Source organism: Anguilla anguilla, chromosome 15 (genome assembly GCF_013347855.1).
Source record: "Anguilla anguilla isolate fAngAng1 chromosome 15, fAngAng1.pri, whole genome shotgun sequence".
NCBI classification, from domain to species: Eukaryota; Metazoa; Chordata; class Actinopteri; order Anguilliformes; family Anguillidae; genus Anguilla; species Anguilla anguilla.
The window spans coordinates 6,434,986-6,457,500 of NC_049215.1; the positions used below are offsets into that span (position 1 = coordinate 6,434,986).

Below are 22,515 nucleotides of genomic sequence, written 5' to 3' on the forward strand. Positions count from 1 at the left end.
TTTATTTTCAGGCCAGCTGCAATATGGGTTATCCCATATTTTATTTCACAGTTGTGACTCTTTATTTTTTTTTTTTTAGTAGGCTATATGGGAAGACATAACTGTAGGGATCCAGGGTGACAGCTGAAGGAGAGTTTAGGTCTTATTTTCCTGGTTTGTGCTATTTCAGGATTTGATGTACTTACCAGGGGTTGTTTTGTCAGCAGTCTTTTTTTTTTTTTTTTTGGACATTGCGCGTCATTCTTTTTTTAGCCACACTTTCACTCTGTCCCTTAATGAGGGCCTTCTGCCGCAAGGTCTGGCTTCTGCTGAAACGCAAACTTACGTCCTTTCCCTCCACACAAAGCACTGTCTGCAGGGAGCTGAGAGTCTCAAATTAGGAGCAGGAAGGCCTGTCAGTTTAGTTTCGGTTCTCTCTACCCTCGTTCACATATTTTGGTGTGACAGATGAGGAGGGAGATGCAGTTCCTACTCACAGGTTTTGTCAGGTGTCAGTTAGGAATGAAGGTAGCTAGTTCTCAAGGCAGCCATATCCCCGCCGTGTTGGACCTGGAGGAATACAGATCGACAGAAAGATTGCTTCTCTTCCTCTGTTGTCTTTCTCGTGACGATTCGGAATTGGTATTTGCTCCGCCGTTCCTTGTCTTCAGTCGGCTGTGCGATTCGACAGCTGCCGGGTCCCCGCCGTGGCCGATTCGGCGCCGCGCGGCGCTCAATTTGAATTCGAACGTTCGGTTCGACGTCGGTCGCGGCCCCGCGACTGAATCCGAAGCGTGACACAGCCCTTTAATTCCGTGCGAATCCGTCACGGGGTGCACCCCTGACGGTGCTCGGCTGGATAGAGCCGCCCTGATTTTCATTTTCCCTCCCGGTGACGGCTGAAAGGAATTCGTGTTCCAACGAGGTGTGTAATCCAAAAAAAAAAAGAGCCGGTAATGCCGTCGCGTGTTGTGATTGGCCGAGCGCCCGCTGAGCTGCCTGCTGTGAGGCGATCGGTCTGGCTTTCAACCGCGGCGTGCTAGCGTACGGTTTCAAACACCCTGTCTGGCCTTGCTTCTTCCAGTAACACGAATAAAAGCTCTGTCTCTAGAGGTTGTCTGTCGTCTTTCCTTTCTCCTTGCCTTGTTGTCTTGTAAGGATGCTCTGGTGAAGAAGCACTTGGGGAAAGAGGGCGTGGTTTCTCACTCATGCAGTCTGAAGCTCTGTTGGATGTCGTGGGGTTCTGGAACCTTCCGAGATCATTTTCTGCCAGCTCAGTTCCTTTGGGGTTTCCATGACAGTCTTGAGCTGCTTCAGGTTGAAAAGCTACATCAGCTGGAAGCAGCAGGTGACCTGTGTCCATGGCACATTAGCAATCCCACGCTTTAAAAAGCGCTTATTTGGAAAATGCACATTTTGTAGGCCTAGTACTCTTGTGTGTGGCCTCTCTGAACAAGATTCAGTAGGTTGTCATATGACCCAAGCAACACATCACCATTGGTTTGCTAATGCTGTAAGAGCAGGTTCCTTTTGTAAGGCAAAACTAATAGCCTTGTCATGAATGAGGTTTAAATCTTAAACGCATGAATCATTGTGCTAAGCTGAGACGTGAAAATGGTTCTGTTACACTTCTGTTAAAAAGAGAGTGAAAGCAATTTGAAACAAAATCTTTTTTTTATGTTTCAAAAAAATCCAGACGTGGAAAGCTAAGACCATTAATGGCTGAAATGCATGACGGTACGGTGTAGGTAAATGAAAGGTGATCTGTCATAAATAACGGTTCTGCTCGAGTGATTGCGGCAGTGTGTTTGAACACGGTCTTGGCTGGCCAGTTCTTTTGGTCTCGTCTGGGTAGGTTATCCCAGCAGGGACCGCGGAAATTTTTCTTCTTGACCGTTTCATGGCTGATCTGGAATGCTGGTGCTGCTGCTCGACCTTGAAAAGTACAACAGATCGCCTGACTTCCTGCAATCCAAACCAGACTGGGGCTGAAACAGAGGCCGTTCAGTCTCTTTGTGAGGAGCGTGACTGGGATTCTAACGTTGTTTAACTTCTAATGAAGTTTCCCCCCACAACACTCTCCTGTGCTTTGCCCTGACTGAAGATGCACTGGAGAGTGCGGCCTCTGGCACACAGCCTTTAAAACTGCCTAAAGAATACCCATGCAAGCACTCAAAGATAGGGAAATACTGATGAGACTGTGTGTGTGTGTGTGTGTGTGTGTGCGCGCGTGTGTGCGTGTGTGTTTTTTGGGGTGCTGTCATAGACCAAAGTCAACCGACAGTGGAAAACTCCCAGGTTCCCTTTGTTCTCTTAAGCTGGGAAGTTACAAAAATATCAGCTCAGCTCTAACAAGCAGCCTTTTTAAAGTACCCTTTCCATGCTTTGAACTTGGGAAGAAAGCTTTCAGTTATTATGCACCTCGGTGTCGGTGCATGTTGTGGAAACAGATAAAATTGGACCTTCTAAGACATTGGTTCATTCATTGGTTCAGAGGTTTCATTTTTAATTTAAAGTAACTGAAGAGTGTAACTGTCAGACCGAGGCTGAAGGATTTGACTTGGCATCGCTGTGCGACTGTATTTAAGTTTGTGTTGGTGTTTGCTGCTTTCTAAGCCTGAGATGATGATCTTCGCGGCTCACCTCTCCTGGTTAAACGCAGAATGAGTACGAAACTGAAGCTCAGCTCTGCCGTCTGTCTTCCGCAGGGGTAGATCCGTCTCTGCAGGTGGACAGCAGGGCCCAGTCCGCTCCGGCCGCTCCCGCCGCGTCCAAGCAGCACAAGGCCCGGGCCGCCAACTCCCGCGATGAGCGCTTCAGATCCGGTGAGGGCCCGGCGTGTCTCCCGCCCGGTGCCGTCCGGGAGGTTCCCCCGGGCGCTCGCGCTCTCTCCCGGTCCCTCGCGGCCGCCGGTCCCGCCATCGCAGGCGCGACTTCCGCTGCGAATGCCCTCCTCGAAGCCGAGGCCTGTAGCTGAGATGACACCTCCAAACCCTGGCAGATTCCTCAGCTGCTTTTAACGCTGTTTTAATAAGCAACTCAATGACACCCAAGAAAGTGGAGTTCCAGTCTCTATAAAAAAAAAACTTAAAATTAACTTAGAAACCGCAAAAATGGATCTTAGCATGTAGGCCTATTTTAAATGTATAAGAGCTTGTATCTGTACTGCAGAAATGAAAGGGAATGGTAGGAGTTGCCTTGTAGTGTTCATTAAAGGGGACAGTAGGTGTTGCCTTGTAGTGTTCATTAAAGGGGACAGCAGGTGTTGACTTGTGGTGTTCATTAAAGGGGACAGCAGGTGTTGACTTGTGGTGTTCAGTAAAGGGGACGGTGGGTGTTGACTTGTGGTGTTCAGTAAAGGGGATGGTGGGTGTTGACTTGTGGTGTTCAGTAAAGGGGATGGTAGGAGCTGAATTGTGGTGCTCAGTTTGGCGCACTGGACAGTGACGGTGCCCATGTGCTGTGTCTCCTCAGACATCCACACAGAAGCTGTGCAGGCAGCCTTGGCCAAGTACAAAGAGAGGAAGATGCCCATGCCCTCCAAGCGACGCTCCGTGCTAGTCCAGTCCTCCGTGGAGGCTTGCACTCCCCCAGGTAAGAGTCGCACAGCCTGCCGTGCCCAGGGAACTCTGGGGCAAGTACCCACAATGCCGTGCTCAACAAACTGTTTTGGTGAGAGACGACGACGGAGAGAAAGAGAGCAAGTGATTTACTGGGACTTGGAAACGTTGAAGCTTTAGGGACTCCCACGTTACACAGAGTTGTTGTCATGGTTATGACATTTTGAATATATCATTTAGAGAAGGGGAATAACGCTATGTTTTATGAATACTTTCCTTCTTCTCTCGGAGACAAGAAGCTTTCTCATCATTCAGTTCCCAGAACCCCTTCCCACATGTTTTGTATAAGTGTGGAATAATTCCATATTTAATGCAGCAGTAATGTGTGCAGATCTTTTGCGGTTTGACTGCTTTTGTGTTGTACCAGAGACCTGCAGAAATCTAACGGACACAGTGAATTCATGAATTATGGAGGTGTATCAGAAATCTGTGAACTAAAATGAGATCTCTCTAGTGTTATGGAGTTGAGGAGATTTTTTGCTGTGTGTGGACATGCCTGATTGTGTGTGTGTGTGTGTGTGTGTGTGTGCATGCGTGCTTGTCTGTGTGCATGCTTTCCTCAAAATATTTCTTTAATAATTGAGGGAAAATATTGAGAAAGTATGGCTACTAAAAGAGATGTAAGCTAGGTTTTTTAAAAAACTTATTATAGTACAGTTGTTTACTACTTACCCACATTTACACTTTTATTGCCTCCATGATGTTCAATAAGCAGGTCTATGACATCACACTGACATCATCATTGTGAGCCCCTGGTGCAGAGAACAGGAAGTGATTTAGAGTGTAATACTACATACTGCCACCCTGGTCTTGGTTTCCAGCCATGAAGAATTCCCAAGATTTCTCTCACATTGATCATACCCGTGTTTGCATAGACCTTTTTGGTGCCAGGCATAATGTTTACCCATGCACTTATTCCTTCAAGGGATTTATGTCATCACTCTATTCAGGTTAACGCCTACACTGAAAATCACATCAGTGTTATTACACATTTATTACATCTCTATAATAAAAAATAAGAGGGCAAGAAGCAGGATCGGCCAATCAGAGACTGCCCTTGCCTGAGGGGCTGGTATGGTGGGGGGGGGGCAGCTGGGGCCTGGGTGCTCAGGCTTATTGTTTCAGATGAGAAGGGCCGAGGAGAAAGGCATATTTTACCGGTCTGTTTATGCCAGTTTTATGCTTAGTTTGCAGTCGCGTAGATCTGCACAATGAAGCCGACTGTTTAATGATTTGCATTATGGGCCGTCAAAGCAGGACAAGTGAGATAGCCGGTCCCCGTCTCTGCCTGAGAGGTGGGTGTGAGCAAAGCAGAATTAGTTAGAGACTCTATATGTATGGGTTGGTGTTTGAGGCCTACAGGCCAGAGCTGTTTTATTTTATCATTATTTGTTTCTTTCTTTGGCAGGGTGGAGGGGGGTGGCTCAGGGGCTTTGGTGGTAGTACGAATTCCTTCAAATGCATGTTTACACGTGTTTGCAGTGCATATGTGTGACCCACATTAGACCACCTGAAACCCATGACTGCCTGTAGTCCAGGTGAGGTGTCTGGCTTGCTGTCCCCTGACAGTGAGCGTCCAGTGAGGCCTCTACCCCAGAGTGAGGGCCACAGCATAATGTTCATCAGCATAGCCATGCCTTATACACACAAACACACACACACAAAACAGCTACACACACACTCTCACACACACGCACCGCACAGTTGCGCATGCACGCATACACAGACTTCTACTGTTTTCTCTCTTCAGGCCGGACTCTGCCAGGCTTGTATGCATTGGGTGTGTCATAGAAATGTGTGTGTATGTGTGTGTTTTGTGTAGGTGTAACAGATTTTCGGTGAAAAATAACACCCCGTTCTAATTCTTACGTTCATGTTGCAAAAGAGGGCAAGTGTTAAACCTGTTCCCAGGAAAAACTGCTAATCTTCCGTATTAAACTGCAAAGTTGCAACATAAATGTTCATTTCTCGTTTCCAAAGTCCTTGGCCTTGGGTTGCTGGGATAATGAGACTAGAAAACTCTCTTTCCCTCCCTCACGTGGTATCTGTGTCAAGGTTGCTCAGAGAGAGGGACTGGGGGAGATGTCAAAGGCGAAGCTATAAACAAGAAAAGCCATTTTGGCAGGGCACAGAAACGATGGCAAAAAAAAACTCATTCATTTCTCTCTGATCTCAGAAGCAGCGTCAGTGTCAGCACGCTCGTCGCAAATGTTCTTTTAACACGGTGCTGCCGTGGTGTGGCACAGTGGGTAAGGAACTGGGCTTGTAACCGAAAGGTCGCAGGTTCGATTCCCGGGTAAGGACACTGCCGTTGTACCCTTGAGCAAGGTACTTAACCTGCATTGCTTCAGTATATATCCAGCTGCATAAATGGATACAATGTAAAATGCTATGTAAAAAAGTTGTGTAAGTCGCTCTGGATAAGAGCGTCTGCTAAATGCCTGTAATGTAATGTAGCTAATGTGTAAACGAGGCGCTTCGGTCACGCGGCGGAAGCGCTGCTTCGGCGCAATCTCTCTGGGCCCCGGCGTCTCTCTGCAGCGGAGAGCCGGCGGCGTGTTCGGTCGCACCAGGTTAGCTTCTCGAAACGGGGAACGCCGCGCAGCGCGAGTCGACGTGGCCGCCGGCGAGGTTCGCTCGTCAGTGCGTACACGAGACGCATTGTCGTGCGTCGTCAAGTGAGGGCAGCCTCCGCCGTGACTCCAGCGGGAGGGCCGGAGCGCGTGCAGAGCGGAGGACTGCTCCCTCGCCTCAGCTCGCCGTCCGCATCTGAGCCTCGGCCTGTCTCCGATTTGTTCCGACGCCCGCCCCCTAACAAGCGTCCCCCCTCGTTTGATTAATTGCGTGATTAATTTTTTTGGCGAGCGCTCCCCGGAATGCCAGGCAGCCTGTCGGTTCGTCCTGTTCCCGTCTTGTTTCGCACACGCAGTTCTGTGATTGGCACCACCTCTTTCCTGTGAAAAATATTTTGGTATATCAGCAGCAGTTCCCCAGCGTACCCCGACCCCCCCCTTCTTTTCCCTCCCGTAGATTCAGTGTTGTTTGGATAGGCGGTGGTTGTGGGGGGGGGGGGGGGGGGGGGGGGGGGGGGGGGGGGGGACTTGTGAATGAAAGGACCGAAAGGACTTGTGAATATCATCATGTCAGATTCTAACACTGTTGGGAGTAGTTGAGTCAATTCTGAACTAAGTTTTGAAGGAAAGGGCACCAGTGAGTGAATTTTTACTCACTTTTTGTCATGGAATTTCCCGACGGCTCTGAGCCGAATTGCATCGCATTGGAGTGAAGCGCGTTAAATACGTGAGTGGTTTAAGGCGCTGTGCGACGGCGGCGTCGAAATCAGAATTTCGTGAGTCTGTTCTCCGTGCTTTTTTTCCTCCCGGTCCTCTTGTTATTTTGTTCCACTCCTGGGCCCCTGCCAGCGTTGTGCTGAGTTTATATCGGGTCACCGTATTTAGGAGAGCTGCGTGCCAGAGCTTCTCCTGGGTAAATAGGATGCCCCGATCCTTTGGCGACTGAGTGCGCGTGCTGAAATATTTATGCGAGCTGAATGAATTTGGTGTAATCGAAGCGTAAAAGCATTATTTTCTCTTATAGTGGTCACCCGCAGCTTGTGGTTTCCGTGTGGAATAGCGGTGCGTTCTTTGTACGGGCCTGGGGTTTACTCTGTGCGTAGCGGTGGGATTTGAGGTTAAGGAACATTGCGTAAAACGGGCCGATTGCAGTTTCTGTTCCTTGTTACTGGATCATGTGATGAGGTGCTTTGCCTCCGTAAATAAACTTGATATATCCAGCTGTATTAGCGATTGGTATATGAACTGAGAACATTGTTCTGTATAAGCCTGTCTAATCAGCAAATTAGTAATGTTATGTAAACTGTGGAGGGCTAGAGAATATGACTGTTGGAAAGTTTAGTGAATGTGTGAAGGGAGATGTGCTGTGAATATTCACTCATAATCTGAGAGGAAATGCGAAGCCTTGATAATGACACTAATTAATAACGCAGTACCAGGAAGTACTCTCTGGACCATCTCCTGTTCTAAAGATAACTTGTCATGTGGCGTTCTTCCTGTAATTGCCTCTCTCCTGTCTGACGCACTAGTACCATGCTGGGCAAGTTCTGGTGAATTTCCCCTGGGCTGAGGGGTTCCTGCCATGTCCTAAAATGCGTCATTTAAAAAAACCCCAGGGTAAAAGCTGTGAACTTCCATCCAGAACATCTGTTCTGTTCACACTCCCCGGCCCTGTACCTGAGGAGAAAGTAGGCCAGCGTAGAGAGGAACAGGCTTGTGATACTGCTGGATCTCTTTTCATTTTGGAGTTTCGAACAGGCTTTTTTTTAATCTTAGCCAACAAAAATCCCAATTTCACGGTATTTAAGATGAACAAAATAACAGCATGCAATTTGTGGTTTTTAATCTATCTTGCCGTGGGAGAGTTCAAGGCTACTGTTGGTGCTCGTTAAAGTCCCTTGTGCGTAGAGAGAAACCCGTTCCACAAATGGCTGTACGAACTGGCGGCAGAGACGTGATTGACGTGGGTTCATCGGCGTTCTCTTGGCGAAGGCCCCCATACTCTACCCGTAGACATTAGAGAGAATATAGGCTAGTCTTATATAGCTTATTCAGTGCTTGCTTAAGCCACTTGCGTCGCTGCAGGGCAGGAGCACTAAAGCCGTCATCGCCTGAGCCCGAAAATAAGCCTCGATGTGCTTCGCAAGCTGCGGTCGTCTCGTAGCGTTTAAAAATAGCGAGCGCGCATTCGAGAAGGAGAACCGCGTTTGGAACGTACCGCTCTTTCTCCTGCGTGCTTAGCTCGGCTGTGCGTTTCTATATACGTGCAGACCGTATACGTGTGAATGTGTGTTTCTATATACGTGCAGACTATATACGTGTGAATGTGGGTTTCTATATACGTGCAGACTATATACGTGTGAATGTGTGTTTATATATATGTGCAGACTATATACGTGTGAATGTGTGTTTCTATATACGTGCAGACTATATACGTGTGAATGTGTGTTTCTATATACGTGCAGACCGAACTAACTAGTCCTCACTAACCATCTTCACCACCCTTTCGTCACTTGTATGCATACAATACAGTGGCACCGCAGGCATAATTCAGTTCTGTTACGGGGGAAGAGGGTCTGGGCACATCCACAGAAAGCCGTGAGTGCATACAGAAAGAGTTCATCTCTGCCGAACTCTTCTGAGTGCACATCAAGAGACCGCCTCCATCTGTCTGTCTCGTACAGTCATGATTTCTGTCCCGTCTCTTCCTGTTGCTTTCATTCGCTCTCTCGCTGCATCAGTGCGGACGGGTAACCATGGCAACCATCACCGCGGTCACCTGCTGATCGCCGTGTCTGTTTTTTTTTTTGTTTTTTTGTTGTTGTTGTTGTTGTTGTTGTTGTTGTGACGCTGCCTGTCTTGACCACACAGACACCTCCTCGGCCTCTGAAGACGAGGGCTCGCTGCGTCGGCAAGGCCGGACCGCCTCCACCCCTTACCCGGGCCACCCCAGCGTGGAGCACTGGTTCAACCGGGTCATCCAGGGCTCCTCCACCTCGTCCTCCGCCTCCTCCACCTCCTCCCACCCCGGGGGGAGGCCCCACGCCGCCGCCGCCGCCACCTTGCTGGCGGACCTCATGGCGCACACCCAGATAGGTCAGTGACAAGGTGGCCCCGCCCCCCGCACCAATCCCAGCGCGTCCCCGGCCTCGTGAGCTCGTCCCTCTTTCTGACAGCAGCCACTCGTAGGCCCCCCCCCTCTGCCTCCAGGCCCCGCCCTTCTCCCCACCCCTCACCTCACCGGGCCCGATCCCTGCATCGCTGCATGGCGCGCCCCTACTGGGCTGGGGAAAAAGGGAAATGGAAACCCGGCAGCTTCTCGCCTGGGTTTTTTGTGCACTTTCCACTGCGGTGTTTTCCATTGTCGTTTATTGTCCACACAGAGCTCTTCTTGTTCACTTGATAAGATGAGTGTTATTCTTCTGAGGCTCTGACCTCTGTAGGGCAGTCACGCCATAGACTGCAGTGAACCCAGAGCTTTCTTCTCGTCTCATTGGATGAGGGTTGCATTGTGGGTCCTGTTCATTTTTACAGCATTTTTGGCCTCTTTATACCCTGCTCTGTTGATTTGTTTTATTTTTTTATTTTCCCCCTCAAATTTCCAACTTAATTTTTCATTTTTACATTCATCTTAAGTACAGAAGTGAAATGTTCTGGCATCTTCAGTCCTGTTGCCTTTTCATATTTATTCTGTTTTTTTTTATTTACACGGAGAGGCTAAATTATGAATGAGATTCTGGAACTATTTCCCCCTCCGGCTATATTAGGTCTCTTTGAACTGCTCTTCACAGGGCACTGCTCATAAACCTAGGCTGTGTGTTCACTTTCTCCCAGAGGAGGCTGGCAGAAAGCTCACTGGCTGAGATTGCACCACTGCCTGGCGCCTATAGATGGCAGTAGCGAGGGCATGCCTTAGAGGCTAATGCTTGGATTGGAGGGGCGAGTTATGGATATTATTCAAAGTTCTGTTTTGGTGCTGAATTTTACTGGATATTTTTTTGATTGAACACCCATAAAATCCATAAAACCCATGCACTATGGCTTTGAATACAAAATTAAATTTGACATGAAATTCTTAGTTCAGCAGTAGCCCCCTTTTCGGGGTTGACTTATGCCAGAGTACTGAATGCATACTGGGCTTTTCTACTGTTTGTTTCACAGTCTGTCACGTGACCATAATGGTTCAAAAAAGACTTGTGCCAGCAAAAAAAAAATGAATGGAATATTCACTCGTTTTTGTATACTCTCCTATCTTGTCTTCTTCTCGAATTGACACACAAATGAAAATACCCTGTGCTAAATGCTCCACTCAAGTCAGAGATGGAGGAGCCCCACAGGCTTATGGGAACTGTGCTGTAACTGCAGTGGGCCCTGGTTTGACCTTTGACCCCCCTCCCCGCAGATAACCACTCTGCGCCCCCCGATGTGACGGGCGTGTCCGAGCGCCCCGCGCAGGCGGAGCGGCCCCAGGTGCCTTCGGTGCGAGGTGTCCCGCGGGGCTACAACCACGGCAACGCCCTGGAAACCGCCGACGGTGAGCTCCCTAAACTCACTGCCACGCCCTTCTGTCTGAACCCTCGAATCCATGGTAACGGGGCACCACTGGGGTATTCACCCTCCTCCTGACGAGTGTGTACTGTGAGACAGCTTTAGAGGATGCCTAGTCCATTACAGATGAGGATTGTGTGGAAATTACATGCTTTAGAACATAGGCTAGATGATATAGGATGGCAAGCCTATTAATGGTGATTAAGACTGGAAGTAATTATACATTAAATGGAATTAAGAATCGCTCCCATTAGACTTTGAGATAAATATGGTGTTCATTTCGGAATGGGTGTGTTTTGGGAAGCATGCCCCAGTTTTTTTGTTAGTGACAGATATGGGTGGGGCACGGACGGAAGCACGTGACCTCACCGTTAGGGACACTCCCCCTTGCCTGTGTCTGCCGGTGCGCGTACCGCAGTCAGCCCGGTGAAACACACAGCGCTGGGGCGCGGGTTCGGAACCCAGGATGAACGCGGAGGCCCCAGCGCTCGGAGGGTGGACGTGCTCCTCGGTTTCTGATTGGCCCGGGAGGTTTAGGGGAACGTGACTGGGTCGGGGAGGGAGGAGCAGTGGACGGGATTGGCTTGCCCTCTGAAAAGCGACCTGCGGTTGTGATTAAACGATTGAATTCCCGGGCCCTGTGTTTTAGGACCGGGGCGTGGCGTGGCGTGCCGAATGTGTGTTTCACTGACCTGTTTTTCTCCTCAGGCTTCGCTGGGAAAGCCGGCAGCGTCGTCCGTAGAACGGATGGTATTTATCAGTCGTTTCTCAAGCTTAACTGCGGGTCTTAGTGTCTGTGAGCCTAGCTTCTGTTCCTGTCACTTCCAACACTCCTGTCCCTCCAGCTGTACGTTACATCCACCCGCCTGTCTGTCGGTTTGTGCCCGATGAACTTACGATAGGACATGTTACAACATAACGCATTTTATAACACACCATTACAAAACACATAACGCATAACCCGCACACGTAGACACACACAGTCACACACACACACAGTGAGCAAAAAGAGATTTTTCTGTTAAAAGTACTTTTATGAACAGCCATGTAACTGCTTGGGAATATAAAGCTATTACTTTGGTGTTTAGTCTCAGCTGACATTATTGACCAGGATACTCTGCTTTACCAAAGATGTGCTGCTGTCTCTAGAGTACTATCCATGACTTCCAGTGCACAGTGTCTGTGTTCGTCTCTGCAATACTGGCTTGGTAATATGTCCTTAGAGAAAATAGCCATAAAATTCTTGAGTATGCTTTTATTGAAGAGTCATTAAAGGTTATGTAAAGTGGTCACACATCCCACTCCCCTTGAAATATAATAGCCATTTTTTTCAAATCTAAAAACCATAAATAAATGAAATGTACTTAATATTTTATGAGCCAGTCACGTCCCGCTTGCTTGCTGCTGGAAATCGTGTTGTAACGAGTTGTACGATATCAGTGTTCTGGTCGTGCCAATTGTTTCAAGCAGCGATTACAGCGTCCGAGTCAGCGCTCTCAGGCCTGACTGAAACCTAAGACATTTTCTCCCTGAAAATGCTTTGTAAGCCTGGCCCCCTAAGCATGTATTAAATCTACACATGCATATACACATATAGCATGCGAATACAGACTCGCTCATTCACATCTATATTTACATACGCACGTCCCTCTATTGGTCTTGACTGGTTTGGTTTTGTCAGTGTGTTTTTCTCGGTCGTCCCCTTAAAAGTCACCGGGTCTTTGGATTGGCCTCTAAAGTGCAGTACTGACCTTTGACCCATGGGGGGCACTGTTCTCAGACTTCAGACAGGAGAGGAAGTGAAACCTGCCCAGGACAGAATGAGCTCAGCCTGTAGACGTGGCTCTGGTCCCCAGGGCTGTGATGAAATGTTGGTGAAAGGGCCAGAAATGACTGCCTCTGATTTAGACTCTGATCTAACTGTAGTTCCTTCTAAAAACAAGCAAATAATTTAAAGTGTCGGCTTGGAGTCTGCCAGCTACTTTTTTCTTTAACTGTTACCCAAAGTTCTTGAGTTAGAGTGGAAGGATGAAAAAGGAAAGGAAACTAAAAAAAATCTTGCTTAAATTGGTTGAAGGAGTTTCACCTAGGATAAGAAAAATCTTTCTGCAAATGCCTTTGCTTTGAGAAATGTCCAGTGAAGCGTTTTTAATGTTTGCTTTCGTGTTGCTCTCACTTCATTTTGACTTTCTTATGTGCTGTGTATTTTGCGCTTGTGCTGACCCTGCTTACTAAAATGTCTTTATGTCGATGCTGTCATGTGTCCCCGATCAGTCATCAATTCCTTTTTAAAGGGGACTTGCACGTGCTGTTGTCTGTGGTGACAGTGATTTAGCTGTTGTGGTACTGGAAGTCTCATGACTGGGTGATAGACTGAATACATATGGAATGATTTAGAGCATCCTGTTGCTAGGCAACAGTGAGCAGGTTGTCCCCTGTAAACCGTGTACTTCTGAGCCAGTGGGTCTCGCACTGCAGCCTCTCATCTCCTCGACGACCGCTGGTTGTGCACGCCCCCAGTTTGACTGACAGTTGGAATCTCCTCGCTGTCTGGATTTTTGTCTGGCTCGCGTCCTGGTCGCTGACCTTTCCTCTGTTCATCTCTTTCTTGCTCTCCTCCTCCTCCTCCTCCCCTGCTCCCTCCCTCCCCGCCCCCAGGCGTCCCCGTAAGCAGCCGAGTCTCCTCCAAGATCCAGCAGCTGCTGAACACGCTGAAGAGGCCCAAGCGGCCGCCCCTGCGCGAGTTCTTCCTCGACGACTTCGAGGAGCTGCTGGACGGTGAGCGGAGACCGTCGGATTCAGGTGGTGTTTGCTAAAGAGTTCATTTAGCAAAGCTGGCGCGTTCCTCACCCGTATCGAGAGAGAGAGAGAGCGCACGTTAATGAGGTGGAGACCATCAGCAGAGGCTCAAGAGAAACTTAAATTGAGGTCGCACACTCTTGTTTGATTCTTAATTGATTACCAACATCAGCACCTGGCATTGGCTTGAAGCTGTTGAAACATTGCTTCTTTTTTTTTTTGCACGCGTGGTTTTTTTGAATGATGTCATTCTTTCAAAACGTGGTTGTGGAGTTAACGAGCGTGTTTGACTTCGATATAAACATGCCGCATAAGGCCAACTTAAAAGCTGCTCCTAGCCCAAACGGCAAAGTTCGTGACGTCATCCGTTTCCTGTCAGAGTGTAGCGAGGGCACCGCGCTGCCGGTAAGTACCAGCAGCCCCCCCCCCCCCCCCCCCCCCCCCTGTGGGGGCGGCTGCACCTGCAGGTGTGTTGACATACTCAGAAAGGAAGCAGCCCAGCAGAGAGCGTGGGCGTGTTCGCGGGGGTGGGGGGGGGGGGGGGGGGGGGGGGGGGGGGGGGGCGGGGCGGGGGGGGGTCGGGGGGCGGTACGGAAACCCACAAGCTTCGCCGAAACCAGACCCCCGTCCCCAGCGCCCACTTCCTCTTTGCCTGGCGCTAGCTGTTAGCGTTCAGGTTTATCAGGGGGGTTACCGCTCGAATGGAACAGAAAACAAGCCGGCAGTCAAAAAATGACGTGAGCTGGGTATTTTAAGGAGCGGTGGGTTCACACAGCGAAGGCTTGCGGTCGGTGAAACGGCGCGGCCTACGCGGCGTCGCTGACGTGGGCCGCGGGCTTTTAATAACGGCGAGCTCGGCGGGCGAACATCCTGGCCGCCGAGCTCGCGCCGCGGCGCTTCCCGTCGCCGCTCGTTCCAGGTCGGGTGGGCGGGGCCAGGGGGGGCATCGCGGCTCATCGATCCGGACGATCCCTGCGTCGGCTCGAAGGGCGACGATCCGATCCTGTCGATGCAGCGTGCGAAAATCGATCCGTGTCGTTATGGATCACAGCCAAGTGTTTATTTCTGTGTCCATAATCTCACGGCAGTTTGCTGTCTAGCAGCAGTGTGTGTGACAGCGGTGTGTGTGACAGCAGTGTGTGTGACAGCGGTGTGTGACAGCGGTGTGTGTGACAGCAGTGTGTGTGACAGCAGTGTGTGTGACAGCGGTGTGTGACAGCGGTGTGTGTGACAGCAGTGTGTGTGACAGCAGTGTGTGTGACAGCAGTGTGTGTGACAGCGGTGTGTGTGACAGCGGTGTGTGACAGCAGTGTGTGTGACAGCGGTGTGTGACAGCAGTGTGTGTGACAGCGGTGTGTGTGACAGCAGTGTGTGACAGCAGTGTGTGTGACAGCGGTGTGTGTGACAGCAGTGTGTGACAGCAGTGTGTGTGACAGCGGTGTGTGTGACAGCAGTGTGTGACAGCAGTGTGTGTGACAGCGGTGTGTGTGACAGCAGTGTGTGACAGCAGTGTGTGACAGCAGTGTGTGTGACAGCGGTGTGTGACAGCGGTGTGTGACAGCAGTGTGTGTGACAGCGGTGTGTGTGACAGCAGTGTGTGACAGCAGTGTGTGTGACAGCGGTGTGTGTGACAGCAGTGTGTGACAGCAGTGTGTGTGACAGCGGTGTGTGTGACAGCAGTGTGTGACAGCAGTGTGTGACAGCAGTGTGTGTGACAGCGGTGTGTGACAGCAGTGTGTGACAGCAGTGTGTGACAGCGGTGTGTGACAGCAGTGTGTGTGACAGCAGTGTGTGTGACAGCAGTGTGTGTGACAGCAGTGTGTGACAGCGGGGACCGCAGTAAAGACGTTATGAAAGGACTCATAAAGCCGTTAGTGAATACTGCTCCGCGCGTCCCTGGCCCACCTTATTTAGTTCAGCCCTGTGTTTTAGTGACCTTTCCCCCGTCATACTACTGATCGCTTTCAAAAGAACTGGACGTTCATTTATTGGAGATGTGTGGTGCTTGATACAGCTGCTTCCGATTGACACCTCTGTGTGTGTGTGTCTGTGTGTCTGTGTGTCTGTGTGTCTGCATGTGTGTGTGTGTTTGTCTGTCTGTGTGTATATATGTGTGTGTGTCTGTGCGTGCGTATGTGTATATGTGTGTGCGCGTGTGTGTGTGTGCGTGCCTGTGTGTGTCTGTTTCTGCATGTATGCGTGTGTGTGCGTGTGTATGTGACCCTCCTCAGTCCAGCATCCCGACCCGAACCAGCCCAAGCCGGAGGGGACCCAGATGAGCCCGCTCGACGGGGAGCCCCTGGGCGTGGTCACAAACTGGCCCCCCTCCCTGCTGGTGTCCCTCCAGCGCTGGGGCACCACCCAGCCCAAGAGCCCCTGCCTGACCGCGCTGGACAACGCCGGCAAGCCCGTCTACACGCTCACCTACGGTAAGAGCTGCCCTGCGCCACCACTGAGCACTGCCACTCTGCACTGTGGTCTGCTCCGTGTACAGTGGAGCTCAACACTCAGCCGTCTGCTGCAGTTTTAGCAACATCTAAAATGCCCTTCAATGAACATAAAAACTGTCCAAAACTGGCCAATCAAAAACACACAATAAATATAATATCACAAAAGAGAAGTAAGTGAATTATCACTTTAATTTAGTAACAGTCATGGTGACATGCTGTCTTATTGACTTTTTTTTACTAGATGCCCATGGCCTTGAATGCTCTTTTAAAAATGTATTTTCACGCAATTGGGAATGATCAGTTTTGTTCGGTGGAACTTGTGATGGAGCCCCAGTGCACTGTAAAAAAAAAAAAACACATTTCACAGTGAAATACTAGCAACAGGGTTGCCAAAACATTACTGTACCATATAAATAACGGTAACAGTATGCTCAGCATACGGTAGCAGGCTGTGTATCTAACGAATATTAAATGTAGCACGCCGTTTCACCATAAACAATACAACTATTTACATTTCAGCTGTTTGCAGTTCCGTACCTTCGCTGTTTCAGACTTTCAAATTCCCAGACATTCTTTAACAGTGCGCGCTGCCCGTGTGTGGGAGCGCGAACGTGACCCGTGCTGGCGTTTCCCCCCGCAGGGAAGCTGTGGACGCGGAGCCTGAAGCTGGCCTACACCCTGCTCAACAAGCTGAGCTCCAGAAACGAGCCCTTGCTTCGCCCCGGCGACCGCGTGAGTGTCTCCCCCTCTCGGCCTCTCCTCACGGATCGCCGGCTCCGCACTGCTCCGTTAAACCCTCGAGGTGTGAGGTCACGAATAATTGATTGGAATGTTCTTACCTGAACATTCTAATGCTTATGTAACAATCACTGACGGTAATCAAAATCAGAGTTCTGGAACACTGACTTGGAATTCTAGAACACCGACTTAGAATGTTGAAGAAACATTCCAGCAATCCTGCTCTTCAAAGGCTAAGTGCTGAATGCCAGCCGGGAGGTGGAGAAGTGCAGGGTAAATGGTAAATGGACTGCATTTATATAGCGCTTTTATCCAAAGCGCTTTACAATTGATGCCTCTCATTCGCCAGAGCAGTTGGGGGTTAGGGGTTAGGTGTCTTGCTCAAGGACACTTCGACATGCCCAGGGCGGGGTTTGAACCGGCAACCCTCCGACTGCCAGACAATCGGTCTTACCTCCTGAGCTATGTGGCTCACGCTGTGCTTGTTTCTTAGGTTGCGCTCGTGTTCCCAAACAACGACCCTGTGATGTTCATGGTGGCCTTCTATGGGTGTCTCCTGGCTGAGCTGGTGCCTGTGCCCATAGAGGTGCCCCTCACAAGGAAGGTGAGGATGGTTATGAGCCGCACTGAAGCCACCAACGAAATGCAATGCTGACCCCGAGTGGTGAAGACTGGTACTGAGACGCTTCTTTTCACAGAACGGCAGTATATTAAGTAAAATAGCAGATTGATTTTATTCAGAACAACTTACAGTTGTTTAAATATAAATTTCAATTGCTAACCGCCAGGAAAACCAAATCTGCCATTAGAGCCACTTGCTATGTAGCCCTCACAATGCACTTTAGCCAGGTAAAAAATAAACAGTCATCTCCCTAGGTGAGCCCATTGGGTTAATTTGCAAACAGTCAATGTTTGAGAATTTCTCAGCATCACGCACATTGTCAGTCTCAGGAAGTTCAGCATTCACCACCGCTTTGTCATGGATCGCAGAGTGCTGAGTGGAGGGAGGCGCGCGCGGATGCGTAGTCATGAGTCCGGAACGCCCTGGCGTCTCCTTCCTTCCTGTCTCAGTTACAGCAAAGGAAGAGTCGCTGACGCGATGTCGTTTTTTTCCCACTCCACGGGTCTAGTTTTGCTTTGATGTCTCTGGTTCGAGTGATTAATTATAGACGGCACACCTGCAGTGTGTGTGTGGGAGGGTTGTCTTAGGCCGCCAAGGGCTTTCGAAGTGGGGATTTATGGTGGGATCTTTTAATAGTGGGAGATGCAGTTGATCTTCCCTCTTGGCACTTTCCTTCTAGCATCAGTGACATCATCGTGGCTTTGTGACATCATTGCCTTTGTCCCTACCTTCTTAGTCAACAGGCTCTGTGCAAATAGCTGCACTCCTTCTGTATTTTAAGTGCTTAACATGCACCCTTCCCCTGCTAATTAGGATCTGTGTTGTAGAACTGACTTGCTAAGCTTGTCTGTTTGTTGAGGGTGTGTTGTAATGTCTTGTGCTGGAGGCCAACATGGTTAAGCTGTTTTGTGTCGAGTGTGTACGGGGTCATGTGATCAGGGTCAGTGTACTAACGTGCCCCTTTCTGCCGGCCCTTAGGATGCAGGAAGTCAGCAGATCGGCTTCCTCTTGGGCAGCTGCGGGGTCACGCTGGCTCTGACGACAGACGCCTGTCAGAAGGGACTTCCCAAAGCTCAGACGGGGGAGGTCGCGACCTTCAAAGGTGGGCGTCCGCTACAGAGGTGCATTTGGACACCATTATTATTCGTTATTTAGCATGACCCTCAAACAAGCAGTAGCCAGTAGACTCAGTAGCCAAGAGACTCAGTGAGAAAAGATGGACAGTGTAGAGGGTCTTCATTATGTGTCTGTTGTGTGTGTGTGTGTGTGTGTGTGTGTGTGTGCAGGTTGGCCACGGTTGCTGTGGTTTGTGACAGACGGAAAGCATGTAGTCAAGCCCCCAAAAGACTGGCACCCCCCTTTACGGGACGCCAGCAATGAGATCGCCTACATAGAGGTAAGTGCTGGGTCCCAGAAATCAGTTTTATTTTTTAAAAATGTACACTATATTCATGCTCTACCTTAAAACCTGCAGCGACAGGCTTTTATATCATTATCTTCCGGAATATTGTTGAGTGGCTTTGCAGAATGTGGTGTAATGCTGAATAATGCAGAATTTATCTCCTTCCCCTCGACGCAGTATAAGACCAGCAAGGAGGGCAGCACCATGGGCGTCGCGGTGTCGCACTCGGCCATGCTGGCGCACTGCCACGCGCTCACGCAGGCCTGCGGGTACGCCGAGGGTGAGTGTGGCACTGGGCCCTCTGTGCCACCCCGATCGGTGGGCCTTACAGAACCCGGGATGGCTCGAGCTCCAAGCCGGGCTTCCGTTCTATTTTTGTTTGTCATTGGTCAGCTCGGCCTGCCGGCTTCACTAGCATTGGGCCCCTTAGGTATGTGGGCGGAGTCTGTAGGCCTTGTGAATGCGGGAGCTTCATTTTAGGCAGTAAATCCTAGGAGATGAACATGGTTGGTTTGAAACCAGCAAACCTCCATCTCTGGCCACAATGCACAACCAGAGGACCAAATACTGTGTATGTCACATGGAGTTATTTTGTATGGGAGTCCGCCTTGGAATTCGAATAGTCCAGGCAGGAGTCTCGATCAGAGCCGATTGGCTGCATTCCGTGAGGTGCTGCTGGTGGGGTGGTGGATAATGCAGTGGGAAGTCCAGGGACCCAGCTGAGCTTGGGTCCCGCTCTTGTTTTGTGGCCCCAGCTCTGGAGCGGAGAAGGTGTGCATATGGTCTGCGTACAGGGCAGTGTCTCCTGCAGTCATGCAGTTTCCCTCTGTATCACTGGACTGGGGACTCACTTCATTTCTCCACATCCAGGTTATTTTATTTCCCAGAGGTCTTAGGGCTGCCAGGTGCTCAGATTAATTTGAGTCCTGATTCTTACTATTTAGTGGAATGACTCACGTCTCCCTCACATTTAAATCAGTATATTATGTAAGTATAACCTCCTGGAGAGGTACTTGTGTTTATTTACTAATAACAGGAGAACTCCTCTCCTTTCTCTTTTCCAGCTGAGACCATCACAAATGTTCTGGATTTCAAGAGGGACGCAGGGCTTTGGCACGGAGTCCTCACGGTTAGTGTTGGTTTTATAGTGTGTGCCATACGTGTGCACACACACGCATGTACCCACACTTGATCGCACACATGTACACACGCATACACGAGCACGCGTGCACGCACACATTTTCACAGACACACACACACGCACGCACGCACAGGCATACACACACAAAGCGCTCTTTAGACCCGCAGCTGGAATGCGTGTGATTACTTACCTTAAATTATAAATGCCTCAGACCAGCTACAGTTCAGTGCTGAAACGCCGCGGACGGCCTCGACGTCCGCACCACTGTAACCTGTGTCCCTGCGCCCGTGGGCAGCTGTGTGAAGTGTTTGCTGTGTCGTTGTGATTGCATGACAGAGTGTAATGAACAGGACGCACGTCGTCAGCGTCCCCTACTCCCTGATGAAAGTCAACCCCCTCTCCTGGATCCAGAAAGTGCACACGTACAAAGGTGAGGGTCGTCTGAGGAAGACCAAGCTAAAAGCCCGGCTCTGATTCGCTGTGAGTTTGGCGTGGCCTACCCGTGTTGTCCTTATCGATCCTGTACGTGTTTTTCCATTGGCTTTCGCGACCACGTCTGTGTCTTTCCCTGTGTGCGAGTGACCCGCCTTGATGTCTGAATGCTGGGTTCGATTGGCTGAGCTTCTCGTTGGCCCGGTCGCTGTGCCGTGATTGGTCGAGGCCTCGCCTGACGGGCGTGGCGCGCCTGTGCTCTGGTCCGCAGCCCGGGTGGCGGTGGTGAAGTCCCGGGACATGCACTGGTCCCTCCTGGCCCAGCGGGACCAGCGGGACGTCAGCCTCAGCTCCCTCCGCATGCTCATCGTCGCCGACGGAGCCAACCCATGTGAGTCGTGTGGTCAGCGTACGGTCAGCGTACGGTCAGCCTTACGGTCAGCGTGCTGTGAACATTTGGTCCCCCGCGGTCCCCTGCTCTTACTGATGCGTGCGTGTGTGTGTGTGTGTGTATGTGCGTGTGCGCGTGCGTGTGTGTGCGCGCGCGTGTGTGTGTGTGTATGTGTGTGCGTGTGTGCGCATGTATGTACGCGCGTGTGTGTGTGCGCGTGTCTATGTGTGTGTGTGTGTGTATGTGCGCGCGTGCGTGTGTGTATGTGTGTGCGTGTGTGCGCATGTATGTACGCGCGTGTGTGTGTGCGCGTGTGTGTACGTGCGTGCATGTTTGTATGTGTGTGTGTGCGCGTGTGTGTACGCGCGTGCATGTTTGTGTGTGTGTGCACGTGTGTGCGTGTGTATGTGCGTGTGCGCGTGCGTGTGCGTGTCCCCGCAGGGTCCATCTCCTCCTGCGACGCCTTCCTCAACGTGTTCCAGGCGCGGGGGCTTCGGCCCGAGGTGATCTGCCCCTGCGCCGGCTCCGCTGAGGCCATGACCGTCGCCATCCGCAGGTAACGAGAGGAACTGCGCCCTGCCGAAACGTGAATATTCACAAGCATTTTCATGAATATCAAATCTAATACATTTTTATGCCCTACTATGAGGGAGAGAACCAGTTTGAAATGGGGTTCTAAAAACTCATGGGTGTGTCTGTGTGCACGCCCGTGTGTGTTTACACACTCGCGTTTGTGTGTGTGCCTCTGACATTGATCGATCGATCGATTGATTGATTTTTATTTTGGGTAACAGAATTTCTGAACAGAAGTTCTGCCCAGAGGATGGCACTTTAAAAGCATTAGCAACACTTTACTTCCAGTGTGGTCCTCGGCCTCAAGACAAAAAACATGAACACGACGTACAACAGACAATAAAACGCTCAAATGCCACCACTTTAATGAATTTCACATTGAGCCGTTATTAGCTCTAAGACACGATCGCCTCAAAAAATTTGAGCCCTGTGTTGTATACTTACCTGTGCTGTACGTTTATCTGAGATCTGAGGGTAAGGAAGTAAAGCGTGTGCGTGTGCGTGGTGCTCTCGACAGGCCCCCGGAGACGGGCGTGCCCCCCCCGGGGAAGGCGGTGCTGTCCATGGGCGGGCTGAGCCACGGCGTGATCCGGGTGGACACGGAGGAGAAGCTGTCCGTGCTCACTGTGCAGGACGTGGGGCAGGTCCTCCCGGGCGGTACGTCCCGCCCCGCCCCGCCCCGCCCCGTGTCCCGGAGGGGCCGGGTGCGCTCGCTGCGTGCGCTCGCTCATTCGCCTAATCTCTGGACCCTTCTGAAAATTATTCTTCAGAGCTGGCGACTGCACGGGTTTCTTATGCTCGAACACTGCGGTAAAACTGTGGGAGTTGTTTTAGTGTGGATACACAGTACACATGTTAGTCCAGAGCTTAGAAAGTGATGTACAGTACTCAATTAGGGAATTGGGTGAGTTTGATGCTCCAGGACTATATGCCTATGACTCTCTTCATATAATGCTAAGAGCGTAGAAAATAAATTGCAACTTCTGCATTCGAGAAGGAAGTTGCTCAGAATTTTCTCTGTAGACAGCAGTTATGTGAACTCTGGAGAGAAATGATGATGTAGTATTTTCCACTCCAAAAAACGGACACCAGTCAGGATTAAACCACTGAAAAGTTATCACTGTTGCTTCATTATTACTTATGATGGAAAACTGAAAGGACCACATATCACAGTGCAAGTGTGACAGAGTGGTACTCCAGTGGCATTATCGGGACCAAGGTTAGCCCTAGGACACCAAGATAAGGCC

General features: G+C 50.2%; 1 protein-coding gene across 9 annotated transcripts in view; it reads left to right on the forward strand.

Moving 5' to 3' along the window:
• The window catches only part of LOC118214637 (disco-interacting protein 2 homolog A-like), a 100,071-nt gene that overhangs the window by 58,831 nt on the left and 18,725 nt on the right, over nt 1-22,515 (forward strand). For 4 of the 9 annotated variants that reach the window (XM_035394759.1, XM_035394761.1, XM_035394760.1 and 1 more), the window contains exons 3-19: nt 2,688-2,804; nt 3,454-3,573; nt 9,044-9,268; nt 10,575-10,760; nt 11,429-11,470; nt 13,379-13,498; nt 15,751-15,948; nt 16,610-16,701; nt 17,201-17,311; nt 18,308-18,431; nt 18,616-18,725; nt 18,909-19,011; nt 19,796-19,860; nt 20,209-20,302; nt 20,576-20,695; nt 21,137-21,251; nt 21,786-21,925. In XM_035394759.1, coding sequence (XP_035250650.1) covers nt 2,688-2,804; nt 3,454-3,573; nt 9,044-9,268; nt 10,575-10,760; nt 11,429-11,470; nt 13,379-13,498; nt 15,751-15,948; nt 16,610-16,701; nt 17,201-17,311; nt 18,308-18,431; nt 18,616-18,725; nt 18,909-19,011; nt 19,796-19,860; nt 20,209-20,302; nt 20,576-20,695; nt 21,137-21,251; nt 21,786-21,925 — 2,082 coding nt within the window. The remainder of the gene's footprint in view (nt 1-2,687; nt 2,805-3,453; nt 3,574-9,043; nt 9,269-10,574; nt 10,761-11,428; nt 11,471-13,378; nt 13,499-15,750; nt 15,949-16,609; nt 16,702-17,200; nt 17,312-18,307; nt 18,432-18,615; nt 18,726-18,908; nt 19,012-19,795; nt 19,861-20,208; nt 20,303-20,575; nt 20,696-21,136; nt 21,252-21,785; nt 21,926-22,515) is intronic. The other 5 variants (XM_035394763.1, XM_035394765.1, XM_035394766.1 and 2 more) reach the window with 3 other exon arrangements.